This window comes from Molossus molossus, unplaced genomic scaffold, assembly GCF_014108415.1.
Source record: "Molossus molossus isolate mMolMol1 unplaced genomic scaffold, mMolMol1.p scaffold_m16_p_10, whole genome shotgun sequence".
Lineage (NCBI taxonomy): Eukaryota > Metazoa > Chordata > Mammalia > Chiroptera > Molossidae > Molossus > Molossus molossus.
Window position 1 is genome coordinate 38345396 of NW_023425345.1, and position 21347 is coordinate 38366742.

Genomic DNA, 21347 nt, shown 5'->3' on the forward strand with positions numbered 1-21347 from the left:
CAGTGACAAAGTCAGGGTCCCCAAGAGCAACTCATGTCTCACCCCCTACTGGGGTCTAGGCCTGCTCCTATATTCAATTCACGGTAAAGAAATATGGAAATAGAGTTACCCTTAAAGCCCTGGGAATCTCCTTAAACTCTTAATAGTGCATTTGAGTTGAGTTTAACTGCTACACCAATAGGCATACAGCTTAATAGCTTTATCCTTAGAGGCGTCACCTTTTAAGGAAAGATAAAAGGACCCAACAGTAAAAATTCGGTTTAGCAGAGGACAGTGGAGGACAGGCCTTTTGTCTTCCTGCATGTGGATAACGGCTCATGGAAGAACTTGGGAATTGGTGAGATCAAGGTGAAAACCTTGCTCTGCCACTTGTGTGGCCCCATTCACAGCGAAGCTCTATAAATCCCCTTATCTATAAAGTGAGTATAAGAGTTGTGTGGAAATAAGTGAGAACAAAGAAAGGCTATTTATTCTGAGCCTGCTGGAGCAAGGGAGGCAGCCACCTCGTGGGCATTCTGGCACAGACTCCGAAGCAGGCAGAGGAGCAGGACACCCTCGCGGAGAAAGGGAAGCTTCGGGTCCACCCCGTTGGAGATCAGGGGCACAGGAGGCTGTAGGCAGGCAGACGGGAATGGGGCCTCCTCTGTGACCGGGAGTGGTGCATGTGTGGCTTTCTCTGGTGCTAAGTTGAAAACGGACAAAAAAACAGAAGCTGCCGGTTGTTAATCAAGTCCTGGATGTCTGGGTCAACTGTCACAGCAGGTATGGCTTCGTGTCCTGGTTTATCACTGGAAGTAGCAACTTGACTTCCAGAAAATCTGACCTACAGCTGGCTGCCTTCCTGGGCTATTTATTGTAGCTAAGAGATGGGTTTCCTGAGCAGGTTGTGGGTCAAGCCCTGTTTTTCTATAAGGTCTGGCCATTTTCCATGTGTATATTCAGTCTCTCAGTCGCACTCATGAAAAGTATTCATCACAGTGCTGTCATGTGGCAGGTGCTCAATAAATCAAAGTACAGTCTCTGCAAGTGTTTGAAACCACCACTATCTGGCACATTTTTCTTTTTATTAAATTTATTTATTTTTGTTACAGATGTTTCTCCTTATCCCCTCATTGACACCCTCCTCCCGTTCCTGCCCCCTCTCCCCCCCCCCCCCCCCCGCAGCATTGTTGTCTATGTCTATTGGCTATGCTTATATGCATAAGTTCTTTGGTTTATCTCATCCAGCCCTCCCACCCCCCTCCTCTGAAGTTTGTCAGGCGGAACCCTACTTCTATGCCTCTGGCTCTAATTTGGTCATTATATTCCACAAATAAGTGAGATCACGTGAGACTTGTCTTTCTCTGATTGGCTTATTTCACTTAGCATAATACTCTCCGGGTCCCTTCATGTCGTCTCAAAGGATAAGAGATCTTTCTTTCTCACAGCTGCATAGTACTCCATTGTGTACATGTACCACGGCTTTTTTATCCATTCATCTACTGATGGACACTTGGGCTGTTTCCAGACTTAGCAATTGAAAATAGTGCTGCTATGAACATAAGGGTACATATATTTTTTCTGATTGGTGTTTCAGGCTTCTAAGGGTATATTTCTAGAAGTGGGATCACTGAATTAAATGACAGCTCAATTTTTAATTTTTTGAGGAAACATCATATTGTTTTCCATAGTGGCTGCACCAGTCTGCATTCCCACCAGCAGTGTATTAGAGTCCCCTTTTCTCCACACCCTCGCCAAACACACTTGTTGTTTGATGGTTTGTTGATAGCAGCCATTCTGGTAGGCATGAGGTGATACGTCATAGTTCTTTTCATTTGCATCTCTCTGATGATTAGTGATGTTGAGCATTTTTTCATATGTCTCTTGGCCACTTGTATGTCCTGTTTGAAAAAGTATCTATTTAGGTCCTCTGCCCATTTTTTAATTGGGTTGTTTGTTTTCCTTTTGTTGAGTTGTATGAGTACTCCATATATTTTGGAAATTAACCCAAAGCAATCTATAGATTCAATGCAATTCCCATTAAAATACCAATGACATATTTCACAAAACTAGAACAAACACTCCAAAAGTTTATATGGATCCAAAAAAGACCCCAAATAGCCACAGCAATCTTGAAAAAGAAGAACAAAGTAGGAGGGATCACAATACCAGATATCAGGTTATACTACAAAGCCATTGTAATCAAAACAACCTGGTACTGACACAAGAACAGGCATCTAGATCAATGGAATAGACCAGAGAACCTAGAAATTGACCCAAGACATTATGCTCAATTCCTATTTGACAAAGGTGGCAAGAGCATACAATGGAGTAAAGACAGCCTCTTTAATAAATGGCGTTGGGAAAATTGGACAGCTACATGCCAAAGAATGAAACTAGACCACCAACTTATACCATACACAAGAATAAACTCAAAATGGATAAAAGACTTACATGTGAGTCGTGAATCTATAAAAATTCTAGAAGAAAATGTAGGCAACAAAATTTTAGACATCACACGCAGCAGAAATTCCACTGAAATTTCAATGCCTAAGGCAAGAGAAACAAAGGAAATAAAATGAATACATGGGACTACATCAAACTAAAAATCTTCTGCACAACAAAAGAAGCAAGCATCAAAATGGAAAGAGAACCCACTATGTGGGAGAGCATAATTGCCAACGGCACATTTTTTTGATGTCAATGCTGGAATTTGTTTCAGCATTGGGTGGATGTGGGTAAACCAGATTATGTTGGTATAACTAGGTTCTTTTCTGTGGGATCATGTCAGAGTTGGAATGGTATGTTAGTGATAACTAAAACACCTGTGAATTCCTTAAGAGAGTCTCAAATTGCCTATTGCATTAATTTCACTTCTAGGAACTGTCTAAGCCCAAAAGAGACTCTAGAGTTCTAATAGGTCTCTAAACTCATCCTGAGTTTAGGATGGTTTTTGTGGATACCAATGAGCTTAAAGCCTCTTATGAAAAGTTCTGTAATAAGAACTCACATGATGAGAGACAAAGCACTTTATCCTGAACAGATAGGGTCTTGTTTATCACTGTATTCCCAGCATCTAGCGCAATGCCTGGAACATAGTATACATTTAATTGGCAGTTGGATGAATGAGTGAATAAATGAATGAATGGATAAATTTTTAACTTAGATCAAGTAGCTACTATGAAGAAAGTAGGAGTTACCTTACCTGCTATTTGCTGTATAATTAGATATTCCTATATGTTCTTTTCTCCACCAAAGCTTCTAAAGTCTGAGTTATAAACTAATCAAAAGATTGATTACAGAAATTATAATGATATACACAATCAAGAATGACTATCTGGGTCACTTCACCCCAAAATGCTAAATTCTGAAAAGTATCAACATATACATAAAATGGAATTTTAAAGCCTTGTTCAATAGACAGAAAAGAAAGATGACTTGAAGTAGCTTATCTTATGTGGAGTTGTGCAGAATTTGAACTTTAAATACTAAACTTATTCAGATGATTTCACAGAACCATTTTTCAAAGCCAGTTGGTTCACACAGCCTCTGGGAGACTGTGTATCTCCATGTGACTGACAGGAGAGCAGAATTTCAGACAAGAGACCTGGCATGGCATCGAGCCAGTTCCAGGATGCAGTTCATCCTTCACACATCCATTTGTCTGTTCATTTATTCATTCACTTACATAATGCTGATTGAGCACCTAGAGTTTACCAAGCACTAGGTATTAAACTGAACGTGCTGTCCCTGCCCTCTAAGAGCTCAAGGGTATGATATAAAATTGATACTGAATACAAATGCAGCTAGAAACAGGATTGGACAGAATTCCATGCAATTATAATGTCTGAAGCACATAACGATGACTGAGGTCTCTGTCCTTGAAGAAATTCAACTCTTGTACAGCAGAAAACGCATGTACACAAATACATAAGATAGAACATGGAAAGAGAAAAACAGAATGTCCTTCCAATGTTTCTACCACTCATCTCTTCCCTTCCAGCCTCATTGACACAACTATAAAATGTGCCAGGTTCTATCCAGCCTTTTTTTAAATTAAATCCTCCCAATAATATTCTCATTTTACAAATGAGAAAACCATCTGGTGAAGGCTAAGTTCGTTGCCTAAGATCATAGCTAGTAAATAGTAGAGCTAAATTTCAGACCCACCTCTGCCTTATTTAGGTGGACCTGTGCAGTTCAAACCTATGTTTTTCAAGGGTCAACAGTATTTACATTTATTCAGATGCTTCTTAGCAAACTGATAATTTATTGCCACAGGTTATGATCAATAAGTTACATTAGGAAATAAAGATTTCTGATTTACCATATTATGTGGATTTAGGTACAATTAGCTCATCTTTGTATTAACTTTTTAAAAAAATATAATTTCCTGCATGGTTTAAGACTAATTACTTGGTTATGGCCATGACCAAGCAGCTAGAATCTCACTACATGAAGTGATTAACGCTGTGCTTTTTCCTTGGACAGATATAACTTATAAATATTGTGTCTAATTATTGACAATAACAAATTCTGGTAACCCACATATCCGAAAACAAAAAACAAAAAACTATGTGATTTTAAATATAAACATTAAACTTGTTGTGACTTCAGTTACAGAAACTGTACCAGATGTGGTTTTATTGCCTGAGAAAATTAACACATCGCATCATTCCTGATATGTGGCTATTGGCCTGCCAAATGCTTTTTTCTTAATTTCTGTTAAAAACAAAACAACAAAACACCAAAGATCCTAAGTTAGTACAGCCATTATGGAAAAAATTATGGAGGATCCTCAAAAAAAAGTAATAACGGAATTCTAATATGATTCAATTATATTTCTGGTAATACATATAAAGGAAACAAAAATACTAACTCAAAAAATATCTGCACCCCCATGTTCATAGCAGCATTATTGACAATAGCCAAGACATGGGAACAAGCTAAGTGTCCACTGAAAGATGAATGGATAAAGAGGTTGTGGTACATATATACAATGGAATATTATTCAACGATAAAAAGAGGAAATCCTGCCATTTGCAGAAACATGGATGGACCTTGAAGGCTTTATGCTAAGTGAAAGAAGTCAGACATAGAAAGACAAATACTGTGTCACCTATATTTGGAATCTATAACAACAACAGAAACTTCTAGAAAAAGAGATCAGATCCGTGATTACCAGAGGTGAAAGGTTTGGGGGGGAGGGGGGAATTGGAAAAAGGTGGTCAACAGGTACAAACTTCCAGTTATAAGATAAAAAAGTACTAGGAATATAATGTACATATGATGATACTTACTGCTGCCGTAGAAATTCATTGAGAGAGTAAATCCTAAGAGTTTTCATTACAAGGAAATTTTTTAAAATTTCTTTTTATTGTATTTATATGAGATGTTAATTAAACTTATTGTGGTAATCATTTCATGATATTATATGTAGGTCAAACCTTTATGCTGTACATAAAACTCATACAGTGATGTATGTCAATAGTATCTAAATAAACTGAAAAAACTAACATAGAAAATGCTGAATCTTATTTTACGAAAAGAGAGAAAGAAGAAAAGAAATATCATAGACAGTTTACTTTCAGCCAGCAAAGCCAGCAATGTATCCTTACTGTCCTACAGTAAGGGTATATTGACTCTCAAGCCCAATGTCATAATTTGGTTTGCAGGAATCTTGATCACCTTTCTTTTTCACAAGATATCATATTGGTCCATTACATTGATGATGTTATGTTAATTGAACCTAGTGATCAAGAGTAACAACCAGCCCTGGCCGGTTTGGCTCAGCGGTTAGAGCGTCCGCCTGCGGTCCGGAGAGACCCGGGTTCGGTTCCCGCTAAGGGCACGTACCTCGGTTGCAGTTTGTCCCCGGCCCTGGTCGGTCGTGCGGGTGGCAGCCACTCGATGTGTCCCTTTCACATCGATGTTTCCCCTCTCTCTCTCTCTCTTCCTCTCTCTCCCTCCCACTCTGTCTGTACAAAAAATGGAAAAATGTCCTCGGATGAGGATAAAAACAAAAATAAAAAAAAAGAGTAACAACCACCCTAGACTTATTGGTAAGACATCCACGTATCAGAAAGTGATACATAAATCCAACAAAAATTCAGGGGCCTTTAATCACAGTGAAATTTCAGGGGTCCAGTGGTGTGGGGCATGTTGACATATTCCCTCATATTCCCTCTGAGGTGAAAGCTAAGCTCTTGCATCTGGCCTTTCCCACAACCAAAAAAAAAAAAAAAAAAAAAGGCACAATGCCTATTGAGCCTCTTTGGATTTTGGAGGCAACATAGTCCTCATCTGGGTGTGTTACTATGACCTACTTAGTGAGTAACCCAAACAGCTGCTAGTTGTGAGTGGGGCCCAGAACAGGAGAGGACCCTGCAGCAGGTCCTGCAACAGATGCTGTGCAAGCTGCTCTGCCACTTGGGCCCTGTGACCCGTGGACCTAGGAGCTCTGGCAGGGTCGGTGGCAGATAGGGATGCTGTTTGGGGCCTTCAGCAAGGCTCCCTTGGTGAATCACAGCACAGGCTCTTAGAATTTTAAAGCAAAACCCTGCCATTCTGTATGGACAACTAGTCTCATTTTACGAAACAGCTTCGGGCTAGATACTGGACCTTAGTAGACACTGAACAACGAGCCACCAAGTTACCGTGAAACCTGAGCTGCCCATCATGAAGGGGCTTTTGTCCGACCCACTAAGCCATAAAGTTGTGCATGCGCAGCAGCACTCCCTCAAATGGAAGTTATATGTATCTGATCAGGCCCTGAAGACACAAGTAATTTACATGAAGAAGTGACCCAAATGCTCATGGTCCCTACTTTTGCTGCACTACCTTCTCTCTCCCAGGCTACACCTGTGACCTCATGGGAATTCCCACCAATCAGTTGAGAGAAAAAGAGAATTCTCAGGCCTGGTTTACAGTGGTTCTGCGTGATATGCAGACACTGTACAATGTGGATATCTGCAGCGTGGCAGCCCCTTTCTGGAACATCCCTGAAGGTCATTGGTGAAGGGAAATCATTCTAGTGAGTAGAACTTTGAGCAGTGCACCTGGTCAGATGTGGGTTACATACTGATTTTTGGCCTGTGGCCAATGGTTTGGCTGGGTGGTCAGGGACCTGGAAGAGACATTACTGGAAAATTGATGACAAGGAGATATGGGAATGATGTGTGTAGAATGAGCGTAAAAATAGATACTTGTGGCCCATAAAAATGCTCACCAAAGAATATACTCAACAAAGGAAGATTTTAATTATTAAGTAGAAAGGGTGACCTATTCTGTAAATACCAGTCAGCTTCTTTCCCCAGCCACGCTGTCATCGTCCAGTGGGCTCATGAACAAAGTGACCACAGTGGCAAGATGGAGCTTATGCGCGGGCTCAGGAACATGGACTTCTGCTCAGCAAGGCCATCTTGGCTGTGGCCACTGCTGAGTGCCCAGTCCGCCAGATCAATACTGAGTCCCTGGCATGGCACCATTCCTCAGGGTGACCAACCAGCTACCCAGGGGCACGATGATTACATTGGACCACTTCCATCAGGGAACGGTCAGAGAGAGAGAGCCATGTCATGTTATCTCCAGAATTGAAAGTCTTTAATTCTAAGCAGAGCATAAAAATGTCGGCTTACCTTTCATTCAGTGGGGTTCCTGTGGTCATGGTATTGACAATCATTTCTTTATTTATAAACTGACCAATTGATAATTCACCAAGAGGAAAGAGGGAGCATCATGACCTGCATGTATTGTGACTCTCTTGGCATTTTAGATTCTTTCCATGCTACTGACTTTTCTACTTACCTACAAACAATAATAATAACACCATGCATTTTTAAATGCTTCACCATTTAGCAACAATATTTACATATTAATTATCACACCTAATGAGGTAGGCAGCACCCAGTAGGCACTCAGTACACCTATTTAATCAATGATTATAAAATGATGAATTTAGGTCATATCTTTTCCCTTTTTTTATTTCTGTTAAATTGAGACTTTTTAAAAAACTTAATAAGTTAAGCCAGCCTGAACGATCCCTCCCCAACCGGGACTGTTTCCAAATTGGTTTTCCTTGACTATGAGCATTGCTGATCCAGTTAGTGAGGCTCAGGCCCAACAGCTGCCCACAATACCTGGGGGCTCACATTCCTCCGTCAGGAACTTAAAAGTTCTCTTATACAGACTTTACATAAGAGCTCACATTGAAGGTTATCTAAGTTCATTGCTGAATTGTGTAATTTAGGATATACGCAGGAAACAAAAGCAATAAAACTAAGATCTCTCTGATGAAATGTTTTTGTCATTAAGTTCTTCACACACAGACATGTGACATATATACAGGTTTCTATTTTTTTAATCCTCACCTGAGGATATTTTTCATTGATTTTCAGAGAGAGTGGAAGGGACGGAGGGAAAAGAGAGAGAGAGAGAGAGAGAGAGAGAGACTAATTGCCTCCCGTATGACCCCGGCCGGGGCTGAGGATTGAACCTGCAACCCAGGTATGTGCCCTCAACCAGGAATCAAACCCATGACCCTTCAGTCCACAGGCCAATGCTCTAACCTCTGAGCTAAACTGACCAGGGCAACAGGTCTTTAAGTCTTGAATTAATGAAGTTTCTGTAGTTTATCATAAAAGACCTGTCCATATTTTCACAAACCTGTGAAAATCCAGAACCAATGTCTTACCTTTACAGTACAAAGATGAGAAAATGAGACAGATACATTTGCTTCATTCTAAAGGTTTACATCAGAATTGGAAAGGTTGATATAAATTATTGTCAAGAGTTATTTTACTCTCTTATCCAATAATGTGCATGTTTCTGTTCTAGTGAGTTTACATGCATTAGTCTGCCCAAGCTGTCATAACAAAATACCACAGACTGGGCAGCTTAAACATCAGACATTTCTTTCTCACAGTTCTGGAGGCTAGGAGTCCATGATCAAGGGGCTGGGAAATTCAGTGTCTGGTAAGAGCTCTCTTGACTTGTAGACTGCTGCCTCACATGGCCTGTCTTTGGTCCTTGTTCAAGGAGAGTCTATACTGCGACGTTTCTTCCTCTTCTTATTAGACTCTAGTCTTGTCAGATTAGAGCCTCATCCTTATGACCTTATTTAACTCGAATCACCTCCCAAAAGCCTTATCTCCAACTACCTTCCCATGAGGGTTTAGGGCTTCACGATATGAATTTGAAGGGGACGCAGTTTAATCCAGAACAATTTGTCATGTCAGCTGAGTTACACTTTTTAAAACAATTTAAATATGCCTTAAACTAAGGAAGGTTAGCAAATTTCTTTCTGTTCTAATGCCCGCAACACTAGTTGCTATTTCTTTCTAAGAACCATTTTAAGTATGTATTTATTAAATTACTTTCTAAATCATAGAAAGAAATCAACACCATGAAAAAACACGCTTTACCTTGAATCCCATCACACAATTGTACAACTACTCTCCTCTGTTTAATTCCCCTCCGGTCTTTTCTGCTGTGATTTGTTATGGACATAATGATGTTTTACAAGTTTATGTTCTCCTATTTTTCACTGATCATTATTTTGTAAGTGTATTTCCTTAATACAACATACTTTTTGAAAGAATTACAGTGTTTAATTTTTTTTTTCAATCCTCACATGAGAATATATATGCTTTACTGATTTTAGAGAGGGGGGAGGGAAAGAGAGATAGAGAGAAACATCAATTGGTTGCTTCCTATATGTGCCCTGACTGGAGATCAAACCTTCAACCTAGGTATGTGCCCTGTGCTGTGCCCAGACCAGGAATCGATTCAGCAACCTTTCAGCACAAAGGACAATGTTACAACCAACTGAGCTACCTGGCCAGGGCTACAGTCTTTAATTTTGATGAAGATGAACAACTTCATTTACTGAATTTTAAAAAACAATATTAAGCCCTGGCCGGTTTGGCTCAGCGGTTAGAGCGTCGGCCTGCGGTCCAGAGAGACCCGGGTTCGGTTCCCGCTAAGGGCATGTACTTCGGTTGCAGTTTGTCCCCGGCCCTGGTTGGTCGTGCGGGTGGCAGCCACTCGATGTGTCCCTTCACGTCGATGTTTCTGTCTCTCTCTCCCTTCCTCTCTCTCCCTCCCACTCTATCTGTACAAAAAATGGAAAAATATCCTCGGGTGAGGATAAAAAAAAAAAAAAACAATATTAATTTTTTTTCAGTAGACTAGTCCCTATTCCTGGGCACTTTGCCAACTCAAACCCCATTATCTACATGAAATGTCACTTAACACAACATACTGGGTATCTTAAACAAACAAACAAAAAAGCAACAGAATTACTTATAGATGAGATTGACTTGATTATCCACAGAATTATCATCTACAGTAACCAATACTAAATGGTTTTGTTCTGAGCTGATCTCATGCTGGTCTGACTGGAATAAAGTTGAGAGATTCAATCTAAGTGAAAGGTGAGGCTAGTAGTCTAATTTATGTGATGACAGAAATGTGGTTAAACAAAAAGTGGGAAATCTTTCCCTGGAGAAATTGCCCTTCATCTTCACTTTGAATACTGTCCCGTTTGCCACACAGACAATTAACTTGGGTAACTATAATTAGTTGTAAATGATTTAATATAGACAAAACAGGGTGAGGCAGTGGGCCGTATTTATACTTAGCTTTACAAGCAGAAGTTTCATCCTTGAATCTTGACTTTGTAATAGGATGTGCTGAATATTATAAAATGAGAATTAAAGAAGGACCTAGAACAATGGTGCTCTGAAGTGCAGGGCACTTTTCCCCTAGAACACATTTAACGGAGTCTAGAGTCATTTCGGGTTACACCGGGCTGGAGGAAAGAGGGTGTTATTGTCACTGAGCAGCCCCACAGCAAAAGTGCATCTGTCCCGAAATGGTAATAGAGCCAAGACCAAGAGGACTTGGTCAAGCGGAAGAGTTCTCAGAGGCAAAGAATCTTGTTTCTTTTTAAAATATGTGTTTCTCTAAAGGACAACCAAAAAATTTGGATAAACGTGTGTCCCTTAAATGTTTTAATTTTAATTTTTTATTTTCCAGAACTATTCAAAGAATAATTAAAGTTCCCATGCACTGTTACATGCAAAAAATGTATAACTTGTCACAACTATTATGATTCAGTGTCTTCACATCTTTTCTCTAGAAATGAGAAGGGCCTCATTTCAGTATCCAAAGGAGAGTAAAAACTATTTGTTTTCATTAACGACCATGGGGAAACGGATGCTCTTAAGGAGAAAAGGGCTTCAGAACAGAAAGGAAGAATCTAAGCTGCATACAGGCCTGTTTACTACCATCTCCGGAATTTAGACAGTGCCTGGCTCAGAGCTGACATTCAGTGAAGATACACTGGATGACTCACAGGTTCCTCATTTTTTTCGCCCCAGCATCAGATATCCTGCTTCGTACAGGATGAGTCTGGGGTTTGGCAAAGCAATGTAGGATTTTCATAAACTATATTCCAGGCTTGAAGGACAGGAAATCATCTTCTGCTCTCTGCAGTGGTGATCTGAGAAGATATGAAAGGCAAGCCCTGAGCTGGTCAGCAGTTCTAAACATATTCCTTCTTCTACAGTTGCATCTCCTCCACGAATGACCCTAAAACTATTTTTTAAATTAATGATTTTAATAATTATTTTAATGAATTACCTTAGGAATGAACCATTCCTGGACCTTGCAAAGCTATACCATATGTAATGGGTTTCAGGGAGTCAAGTTTTGTATAGGAGTTTTGGGGCCAACAACCAAACCATGGCTTGAGAGTAGAAGCAAGAAATAAAGGACACATCTCTGATACAGCTTGGATCGGAGGCTGGTGAATTCTCTTGGACATTTTGCAGAACCACCTGGTCTTGACTATCAGGTGATGAGTCCCAGGAGACACTAGTTTATGTTTTGTTTTCCTCTCAGAATACTCTGTGTACCCTGCTATGGTTTTTGTTGTGTTTGAGAAGTATTTGGACTGTGGACAGGACAGGCAAATTCCATTCTTTGAGGACTTATCAAGCCTTCCTTTGTCCCACGAGAAATAAGCTCGTGAGGGTTATGTTTCCTGCTCTCTAAAATTCTTGAACACATATTGCAAAACTGTGCCTGGAACCAAAATATCTTAACAGTATGTTTACATTTCTAGCAAATATGACCCCAAGAAAGCATATGATATATCAAAGCAAGCATCTGACATCTTCAAAAGAAATGAAGATGGAAGTCACCCTGTCCAAATTTAGTTTTCCTTCTGTATTTTTCTGCCCCAAATCCTGCTCACTTATGCCTAATATAGTGGGAGATGATGGTACCTAAACATTTTCATATATAAAAGAATTGGAAAGATTTATCATCAAGTGGAGTTGTATTTGGTAAAAATACTTTACTTTGCTTGATGATTAATTGAGTTATAAATTGTCTTCTCCTATTTCCAGAAGAGGGTGTACAAAATGCATGAGACAGAACATTTAAAGTACGTGTTAAAAGGAAAAGCCAGAATCATTAAGAGGAAAAATGTGGAACTAGTGACTATGTTAATAGCTAATACTTACTTTTAAGAGTTTTTAAGACAATATTTTTAAGAGTTTTACATGTATTCACTTATATAATTCTTACCACAGCACTAGTAAGTGGATACTGCCGTTATCCTCATTTCACTGCACCACAGAGATGAATAATTTGCCTGAGGCCACATAGCTAATAAGTGATAGACGGGGATTGGATTTCAGGCAGTCTCTCTCAGAACCCGTGTCCTAAACTAGCATGTTATCTAAATTCGTGACACTGCTTTTCTGGGCTTCAAGGCAGGTAAGGCAAGAATATTCTGTATTTCCCCCAAGTGCTAAATTCTTGAGAAAATGGTTGGACAGCTTGTAATATGAGTAACATTATGTAACATGACGAAAAATGATCATTAATTGATGTTTTGCACAAAGCCCAAATGTGTTCTTCAAAATATTATTTCTCACATCAACCCTCAGTAAAAGGGCTTTAAACAGTAGCTCAGTGAATCTAGCAAACGTGACAGCGTTGATGATTGGGTGTCATTTCTGTCGTTGATCCTGTTTTATTTTCATTTGTCACAGTCTGTGTTATCTTATTTATTATCTTTGTATCCCTGGCCTCCTCTGCCGGGGACACAGCAGGGCAGGTACCCCAAATTATTTGTTACATAAATTCATGAATAAATGAATCTTCTACAGGCAAAGAGTTCTGTCCGAGAACATAGCCTCAAGAACCTTGAAGTATATACTATGACTATAAATTATAGCATATACGTTGTAACTATGAAAAATTGTTCTTAAGGAGTTGCTGGCAGAGTGATCTTGACTGCAGGGGATGAGGCAGGGTGTTGCCTCTTGTAATTGTTGTTTATCTCTTCTTTATAAACCCTGATGTCAGGACAGACGCTGGAGTTGCGTTATGCAAGGTCCAGGGCAACCCCATCCAGGCTGACCGCCGAGGACTTGCTGTAGCCACAAGAGCCCGTGGACAGAGGGTATTCTGCTCCCGCAAAGCCCTCGCTGCCTTGGTTCAAAGCTCTTAGCGCTGCTTCCGCTCAACAGTCTTTAACCTGGGGCTACACGACAATGTTGCATTTCTACAGCGCGGGTGACTTTTCCTCTAGAGTCTCACGTCTAAGCCCCGCAGCTGGCCTCCCCGCACCTTGGCTCCTGGAAACAGGGCCCTCAGTGCACTTACTGGGCGCTGGATGGCACCCGGGCTACCTCAGGGCTTACGAGCCTCTGGTCTGTGTCCTGGCTTTGTCTTCTCTGCCCTTTCTCATTTGCAGTGTTTCAACCCTACCAGCAGCTGAAGGAAAGGATGGCACCCAACCCCTTTTCATCTCAAGGAAAAGAACAGCATAGCCATTCAGAGATGGGTGGGCAGGCCAGGGCCACTTAGCTCAAGTGGAACCAGAAGTTATTTGCTCCAGTACTGTCTCTAAGTAACACTACAGTGAGCGCAGGCAGGTGTGGGTCAGTGGCTGGAGCAACGTCCTGTGCGCCAAAGGGTTTGATTCCTGCTCAGGGCACATCCCCAGCTTTTAGGTTCCACCCTGGTTGGGGCACACGCGTGAGGTGACCAGTGTTTCTTTCTCACATGGATGTTCTCTTTTTCTCCCTGTCCCTTCCTCTCTCTCTAGAATCAACGAAAAACACATCCTCGGGTGAGAATGTTGTTTATTTTTATGTATTTATTTATTTTCCTTTATTGATTTTAGAGAGAGGGAGTGAGAGGGAGAGAGAGATAAAAACATCGATGCGAGAGAACATCGACTGGCCGCCTCCCGCATGCCGCCCACTGGGGATCGGGCCCACTACCTGGGCATGTGCCCTGACTGGGAATCAAACCGGCAACCTCTTGGTACATGGGTCAATGCTCAGCCACTGAGCCACACCGGCCGGATGAGAATGTTTTTTAAAAAGCTGCAATGAAATACTAATTACAACATAATTTAATAAAACCGTAGAGCTGTTCTAAGTTTCAGTTTGACAGTTTACAGAGCCACTCCTAGCCTTATCGTTCACATCCTTGTAGTCCTGGATTCCTTTTATCCCCCGCAGCAGCCACACCACACCCCAGACCTTCGCCCTCTCCTGTCTCTGGCTCGGAAGAGCCTTCCCTGCAAGTTTCACCCGGGAGTCTGCCACTGGCATTTCCCGGCCCTGCGCGCAGCCCCCCCCCGCACCCCCCCTCCCCCGTGTCCCCGGTGTATTAGTACTTCCACGTCACGTATAACAATCCCATTGGACCCTGAGCAGTTCCCTGAGAACAAGAACCACGTTGTACTCATTTCTTGCCCACAGTTCCCAGCATAAAGTCAGGCATGTACAGTGGGCAAAGTAAATATGGATCTCAATGAACCGTGCTGCCAGCAAACCGTGACGCCATCACCCCAACCTTTCTCTGCTTTCAAAACCCTGCGAGCACCCACAGCCTTGGAAATGACTGCATGTTAGAACTCCGAGGACGTAATCGTCTGCTGTTTCTCGTCCTTTGCAGGAACCCTTCGTGGTGCTGTGAGAGACGAGCCGAAGAATCATGTCCACGATTGCAGCTTTCTACGAGGGCAAGTCCATTCTCATCACCGGGGCCACCGGCTTTCTGGGCAAGGTCTTGATGGAAAAGCTGTTTCGCACCTGCCCCGGCCTGAAAGTCATTTATATCCTTGTGAGACCCAAGGCTGGCCACACACTGCAGCAGAGGGTTGTCCAGATCTTAAACAGTAAGGTACGACTCGCAGGAAGAGACCCAGGGCAAGGGAACACACGACAGTCCCCTTACAGCCAAAACTGCCAGCGAGGGCCAGGGCATCTGGGCAGATGGAGGGGAAGAGACAAAACAAGACGGCAACCACACTCTGGAAAGTCTGTCATGCTATCCCATAAGAAAGAAAGGGGCGCTTAGGTTCTGTCCAGGGCAAGTAGGCAGATCATTGATGTTCTGGAAGTAGCTGAGTAAGAATCAAAATGCTAAAACTCCCAGAGTAGACTGTCGAGGCATGAAACCTATCACAGGTCCATCTAAGCTCTTCCCTAATTTTCTTCTAAATTTAAGGTATTCTTCCCCTAAATTTTGGATATTCTATTCCATAGTCTATATTCTATTCTATTTGTTATATTATATTTAGAACAAATATGATTACTAAGTAGCCATGCAGTAAAACGTTTAGTTATTTAAAGTTCACAAGGTTATATATCTTATATTTATTAGTTGTATACTTTATCGGTGGTAACTTGATATTTCTACTATCCCATAAGTTGTTCTAAGGGAAACACACTGAAAATAAAATATACAAGGGAGTGAGCATTTGGGTCTCAAACACTCTCATTTCTCTATAGAAATCTTATGTATGTCCTCTCATGGTTTAATTATAAATTTGAAGGCTTTGGCCTCAAACATATGTTGGCGCAAATTCTAGCTTACCAATTTGTTATCACGTTACTTCATGAGCTCTGGTTTGTAATATTTAAGATAGAAATAATGACAACAGCTTTCTAAGATTACCTTTAAAAACTAAAGGAAAAAATATGCATATATCTGGTTCATAGACCCCTTTGTAATATGAAAGGTCACTTTATGTTGGCAGAACGGAAAATTTAAACCAGGTATCTTTTTATAAACTCCTTTTTTTCAGTGTGTAGCAATACTAATATCTAATGTGCATCTGAGAACACAACTCATTACTGCTGCCCAGTAACCTTCAGGGTCACGTGTACCTGCTGACACCAAGATGAGATGTGGGTACAGACCACTGAGAGCATCAGCAAAGCCTCCCCTGTATCACATGGCCTGACTCAGCAGTGGGCAAGATCATAGCTGACAGTTACTGGGTCCTTAGGACACAGCAGACACTAGTTAAACGGTTTTCCATGCCTTCCCTCATTGATTTTTGCAACAACCCTGTAAAGTAATAGCTATTAATACTCTCATTTTATAGATGGCAAAACTAAGATCTGAAGTGATAACAAAGTCACGCAGCTAGTAAATGGGAGAGTCGGACTTCAGACCCCCGTACTCTGGCTCCAGGGCCACCACGCTTATTCCTCTACCAATACTGCCTGCATCATAATTAATGGTTCTATTTCTTTTTTCCCCTATCCTCACCTGAGGACATTTCTGCATTTTTTAAAATCTTCAGATAGAGCGGGAGGGAGAGAGGGAGGAAGAGAGAGAGCGAAACATCGATGTGAGAGAGACACATCGACTGGCTGCCACCCACATGACCCCAACCAGGGCCGGGGACAAACTGCAACCAAGGTACGTGCCCTTAGCGGGAACCAAACCCAGGACTCTCCAGTCCGCGGGCCGACGCTCAACTGCTGAACCAAACCAGCCAGGGCATAACTAACGGTTCTTAAGAATAAGACCCAAGGGCTGCCTGGCTGGTGTGTCTCAGTGGATTGAGCATTATCCCATAGACTGAGAGGTCTCAATTCGGTTTCATTCGCGGTCAGGACACATGCCCAGGTTGTGGGCTCAATCCCCAGTAGGGGGCATACAGGAGGCAGTCGATTGATGTTTCTCTTTCACATCAATGTTTCTATCTCACATCAATGTTTCTAACTCTCTCTCTAAAATATATATCTCAATAAAAAAAGAAAGACATCTAAAGAATAAGACCTAAAGGCTGATGTGGCATAAAATCAAAATCTAGATCTCTCTTCAAGCAGCTTTGTTCAGTTATATCTGTCTAATGGTCTTTCATTGCATAGTAGACATGGCTGTTTCGTTTTGCAGCCAGCGTATGGATTTCCAACCCACCTTATGTAATGCAGGGTTCTTGAGGTAGATTCAGAATACCATGAATGTGAGGTTTGGATATTTTTCTTCAAAAGGTAATAAATAAAAATATTCCAGTTTGCCTTTGACTCCCACTGTGTCTTCAGGAAACATGGTCAAGAGCACCTCTGTTCTATGTGTCAACATGCGTACACCTGCTCCGTTCCTGTCATGGTCTAGACAGCGACCACCTCTCCCTTCCTGTTTCCATGCTTTCAGAGGGAGACCACTAAGAGGGAGAACCCTGGGAAGGAAGGCTGTTTTTAATCCACTTGATACATAAAACTGAGGCTCAAGAATCAGAAGAGAGGATCCATTTCACCACATATGACTAAGTTTCTTAAGTATTTTCTGAGCACTTAAAGGAATATATCAATGGAGGGAAAGCTATCTGGATTAATGGCAGATTCTTGAGCACTTTCCCTCAAAGGTAATTAAGGTGGCACTGTACAAAAATAACCAGAGACACACAAATACTCTACAAATATATTTATTGTAGCATTATTTATAGTAGGGAAAACTGGAACCAATCTGAATGCTCCACAGTAGAGGAATAAGTAAACAAACAATGATACATACATGTGTTGAAAGACGACCTGGATATCTTAGTGCCTTCCCCTCCCAGACTGTGTTCTCCTCGCTCCTGAGCAGTGCGCCCACACTGGGAAAGGTGCTGGGTGGGCCAAGGGACCAGGTGCTGGGAGGCTCTGACCCCAGAGCCTGTTGGGACATGGGCAACGCGGAGGGCGTCTTGCTCTGGAGGCAGAACTAATGGGAATCCCGAGTCAGCCCAGAGTTCTTAGGTACATCCCACAGCCCAGGGGGAGTCAGGGCTCCGGGTTCATTCAGGAGTCAGAATGTTATATTAGCTTCAAGGTGGAGTCACCATTGTTTCTCACGATCACTGTGGGAAGAGTTAATGAAAAGGAAATATACATTAATGTAAAGAGAGAACTGTCTCTTCTGACCCCAGAAGAAAGGATTAATATGAACCAGGAGCGAATTCCACGGATTGCTGAAGAGATTTCTCCTCCAGCATGTAGAATATTTGTCACGTGTAGGTACTTCGGGGTTTTATTTCTAATAGTTAGCAGACTTCTTCCAAGTAGCTGTTACCTATTTATCCAGAGATGATTGGGGCTCAGACACTTGGCAGTTTTGCAAAGGGTTCACAACAGCCTACCTAGTTAGGATTCCGGATTTCAGACTCCAATCTCTGATCCAAAACTTCATAGTTTTTCTACTGGGCATCATTGCCTCCTCAGTACCTACCTTATTTTAAAAGGGATTCAGTTGGGTAGTGCTTATACTTTTGGTTTGGGGTTGATATTTTGATTATGTCACTTATGAGGTATTTTCTAAATTAGTGGTTTGAAAACAAGTTGGACAAGTTGCATACCTTCCTTGATGAGTTCATGAACTGTCAGACCTTGAGAAGTTGTACTTTGAAACACTATTATTTTATTGTGTTAAAAAAAAACAAAACTGCAATCAATCTTCAATCTGGAGGAAGCACAAAGCTTTGTTAACTTGTGAAAAGTAGATTTAGTAAGGACAAAGGTAAATAGTTGACCATAAATAGTTGAAGAATCACATCACTTGTCTCCAGTTTCTTTTTCTTCTTCCTTTGGACTTTTCAGGGATCCCTCAGCAGCCCAGAATGCGTGGAGGGATAGGAAGGAAAAGGAGGCAGGGGGCATAGCAACTTAATGCAGAGGAGTTTGTTTGAGGAAGTACTCAGATCACAGCTTCTACAAGGTTAGATCGTTTGTGGTGCAGTTTGAGGTGGGGCATGTTAGGACCTTAGGAGCTGGTGTGAAGGAAGGAAAATCTGACATGGGAGGGTAGGGTTCAGAGAAATAACCTGAAGCTCTCTGGCAGTTCCAGAAACTGAATAATCATGAAATACTCCACTTGTCAAAGAAATATGCTAAAGTCAAGTCCTGCAAAACTGGCATTGTAATGGTGATAATAATCATAACAACTACTTACTGAGTGTCTGCTAAAGGACAGATGATTTTCTTGTCCTCATAACAACAATCCAAGGAAGGGTGTTTTGTTTGTCTCCATATTGTATTTTCCCCTTACCATTCTTACCTATCACAGAAATAGCCTAGTCGATGCCTGTCACAACATGGTCTGGGCTCTGCAGCTGGCTCTCATGACAGCTCCTGGCTGGGTAGCTGCCTCTCAGGATAGGACTTCCTCTTGCAGTAGCAGGTGACTCTCCAGACAGTGCCCCGCTGGGAAGCTGCCTCTGGTTGTCAGCAGCTGCCTCTTGCAATATTGTCTGGCCCCGTGACTGCCTGTCATGTTATTTTCTGGCCCCTTAGCTGTATGTCTTAGGGGATTCTAAGGGAATATGTGCTTTTTAAAATTTAATTTAATTTTTTACTGAATGTATTGGGGTGACATTGGTTAATCAAATTATATAGGTTTCAGGTGTACAATTCTTTAATACATCATCTGTGTATTGTATTGTGTGTTCACCACCCCAGGTCAAGTCTCCTTCCATCACAATTTATCCCCCCTTTATCCTTCTTCTCCTCCCTTCACCCACCTCTAATTCCAAGCATTGTCTTAAAAAAATCAACAACAACATTTTGTTTCATTCACAAAATCTGAGAAGCTTTTAAGAAGAAAAAGCCAGGTCTCATGTTTTGCAATGTGAACATGCTCACCACAACCCATACTTTTCAACTGGTGGTGCCTAGGTTTCTCAGGTGCTTCCCTATGAAAAACAGGCTCATTTAATTATGAGTCAACCAGCTTTCCATCGTAACCAAAACAGCTTCGGGTAGAGAAATTGATATTTTATCTATTTTGCTATCTTGACTATGGCTTTGCTTAACAAAACGTGGATGTTCCCCACTATAACAGATAAGTAGTTGCAAATAAGCATTGCAGTTGTGAAATTCAAAGAAATATTGAGACTATTTTGAGGTTCTTTAGTGCCTTAATGATATGGGGTTTTTTTTCCCCCACAACAATCATGTTCCATGTATGTCTATTGAGGATCTTAACGTGGCCATAACTGTGAATGACTCTTTTTTTAAAAACATATATTTTCTTTATTGATTTTAGAGAGAGAGGAAAAGAGAGAGAGAAAGAGCGCATGCAAGCTAGAAACATCGATGAGAGAGTACATCGATTGGCCGCCTCCTGCATGCCCCCCACTGGGGATCAGGCCCACAACCTGGGCATGGAATCTAACCCGCGAGCTCTTGGTGCATGGGTCAACAATGCTCAGCCAGTGCGCTACACCAGCTGGGCCTGAATAACTCTTTAAGAAAACCTCAAGAAGACAAAATCCATACCTGAAAAATAAACCCCAAGTAGTTGAAATTACATTAAGAGTGAGGTAGTTAATTAAGAGTGATTGTGAGGTCAGAATCTAAAAATTGTTTCTTTGAGAGAATACCAAAAATGGGTGGGATTTTCCTAGTAAGCTGTAGTAACCAGACAAGGGAAGGGTTACGTAGAGATGCCGCTGGGTTTGGAGTGTCATCTGAGGAGACCAGGCACAAGTCACGGTTTCCAGGAAGGGCTTATCCTGTATGATGCAACCAGAAAGGGGATTTATAAACAAAGGGAAGCTTGGCAGGATGAACTGGAGAGTTCAAGTCAGCTTCTCTGGAATATGTGAATTATTCAGTGAGCCCTCAGTTGATTCTGAAATAAGTCAACTTTGAAATACTCTGGGGAGCTTTTCCATAATGAATCATGCAGGGTCACACACAGGCCCAGAACTGACTGGATTTAAGACAATAGAAGATGGTAAACTTTAATGAGTTCATTGAGTCCTTTTGCAAGACTATCACTGTTTGGCAGTTTCTGGAAGACATTAGATAAATTAATCCTTAAGAGGAAAAATAATGCATTTAGACCATTTAACTTTGAACTGAAAAAATTAATTCTGAACCAATATCACTTTGCAAAGAAAAGGCCAACAATCTTACCTTGTTGAGTATTAAGAAACACCCAACTGAAATGTTAATTTCATTTTATGTAATGTTCCTTGTTAATCTGTAAAGACTCTTTGATAAGGAGAAAACAAAAACAAACATTTTCATGCTTGGTCCTCACTACCTTGCTTAAGAAGG

General features: G+C 41.3%; 1 protein-coding gene across 2 annotated transcripts in view; it reads left to right on the forward strand.

Annotated features, from left to right (window-relative positions):
- The window catches only part of FAR2 (fatty acyl-CoA reductase 2), a 113849-nt gene that overhangs the window by 56846 nt on the left and 35656 nt on the right, over positions 1-21347 (forward strand). For both annotated transcript variants that reach the window (XM_036252853.1, XM_036252854.1), the window contains one exon: positions 14965-15192. In XM_036252853.1, the coding sequence (XP_036108746.1) occupies positions 15004-15192 (189 nt within the window). In that variant the 5' untranslated portion in view covers positions 14965-15003. The remainder of the gene's footprint in view (positions 1-14964; positions 15193-21347) is intronic.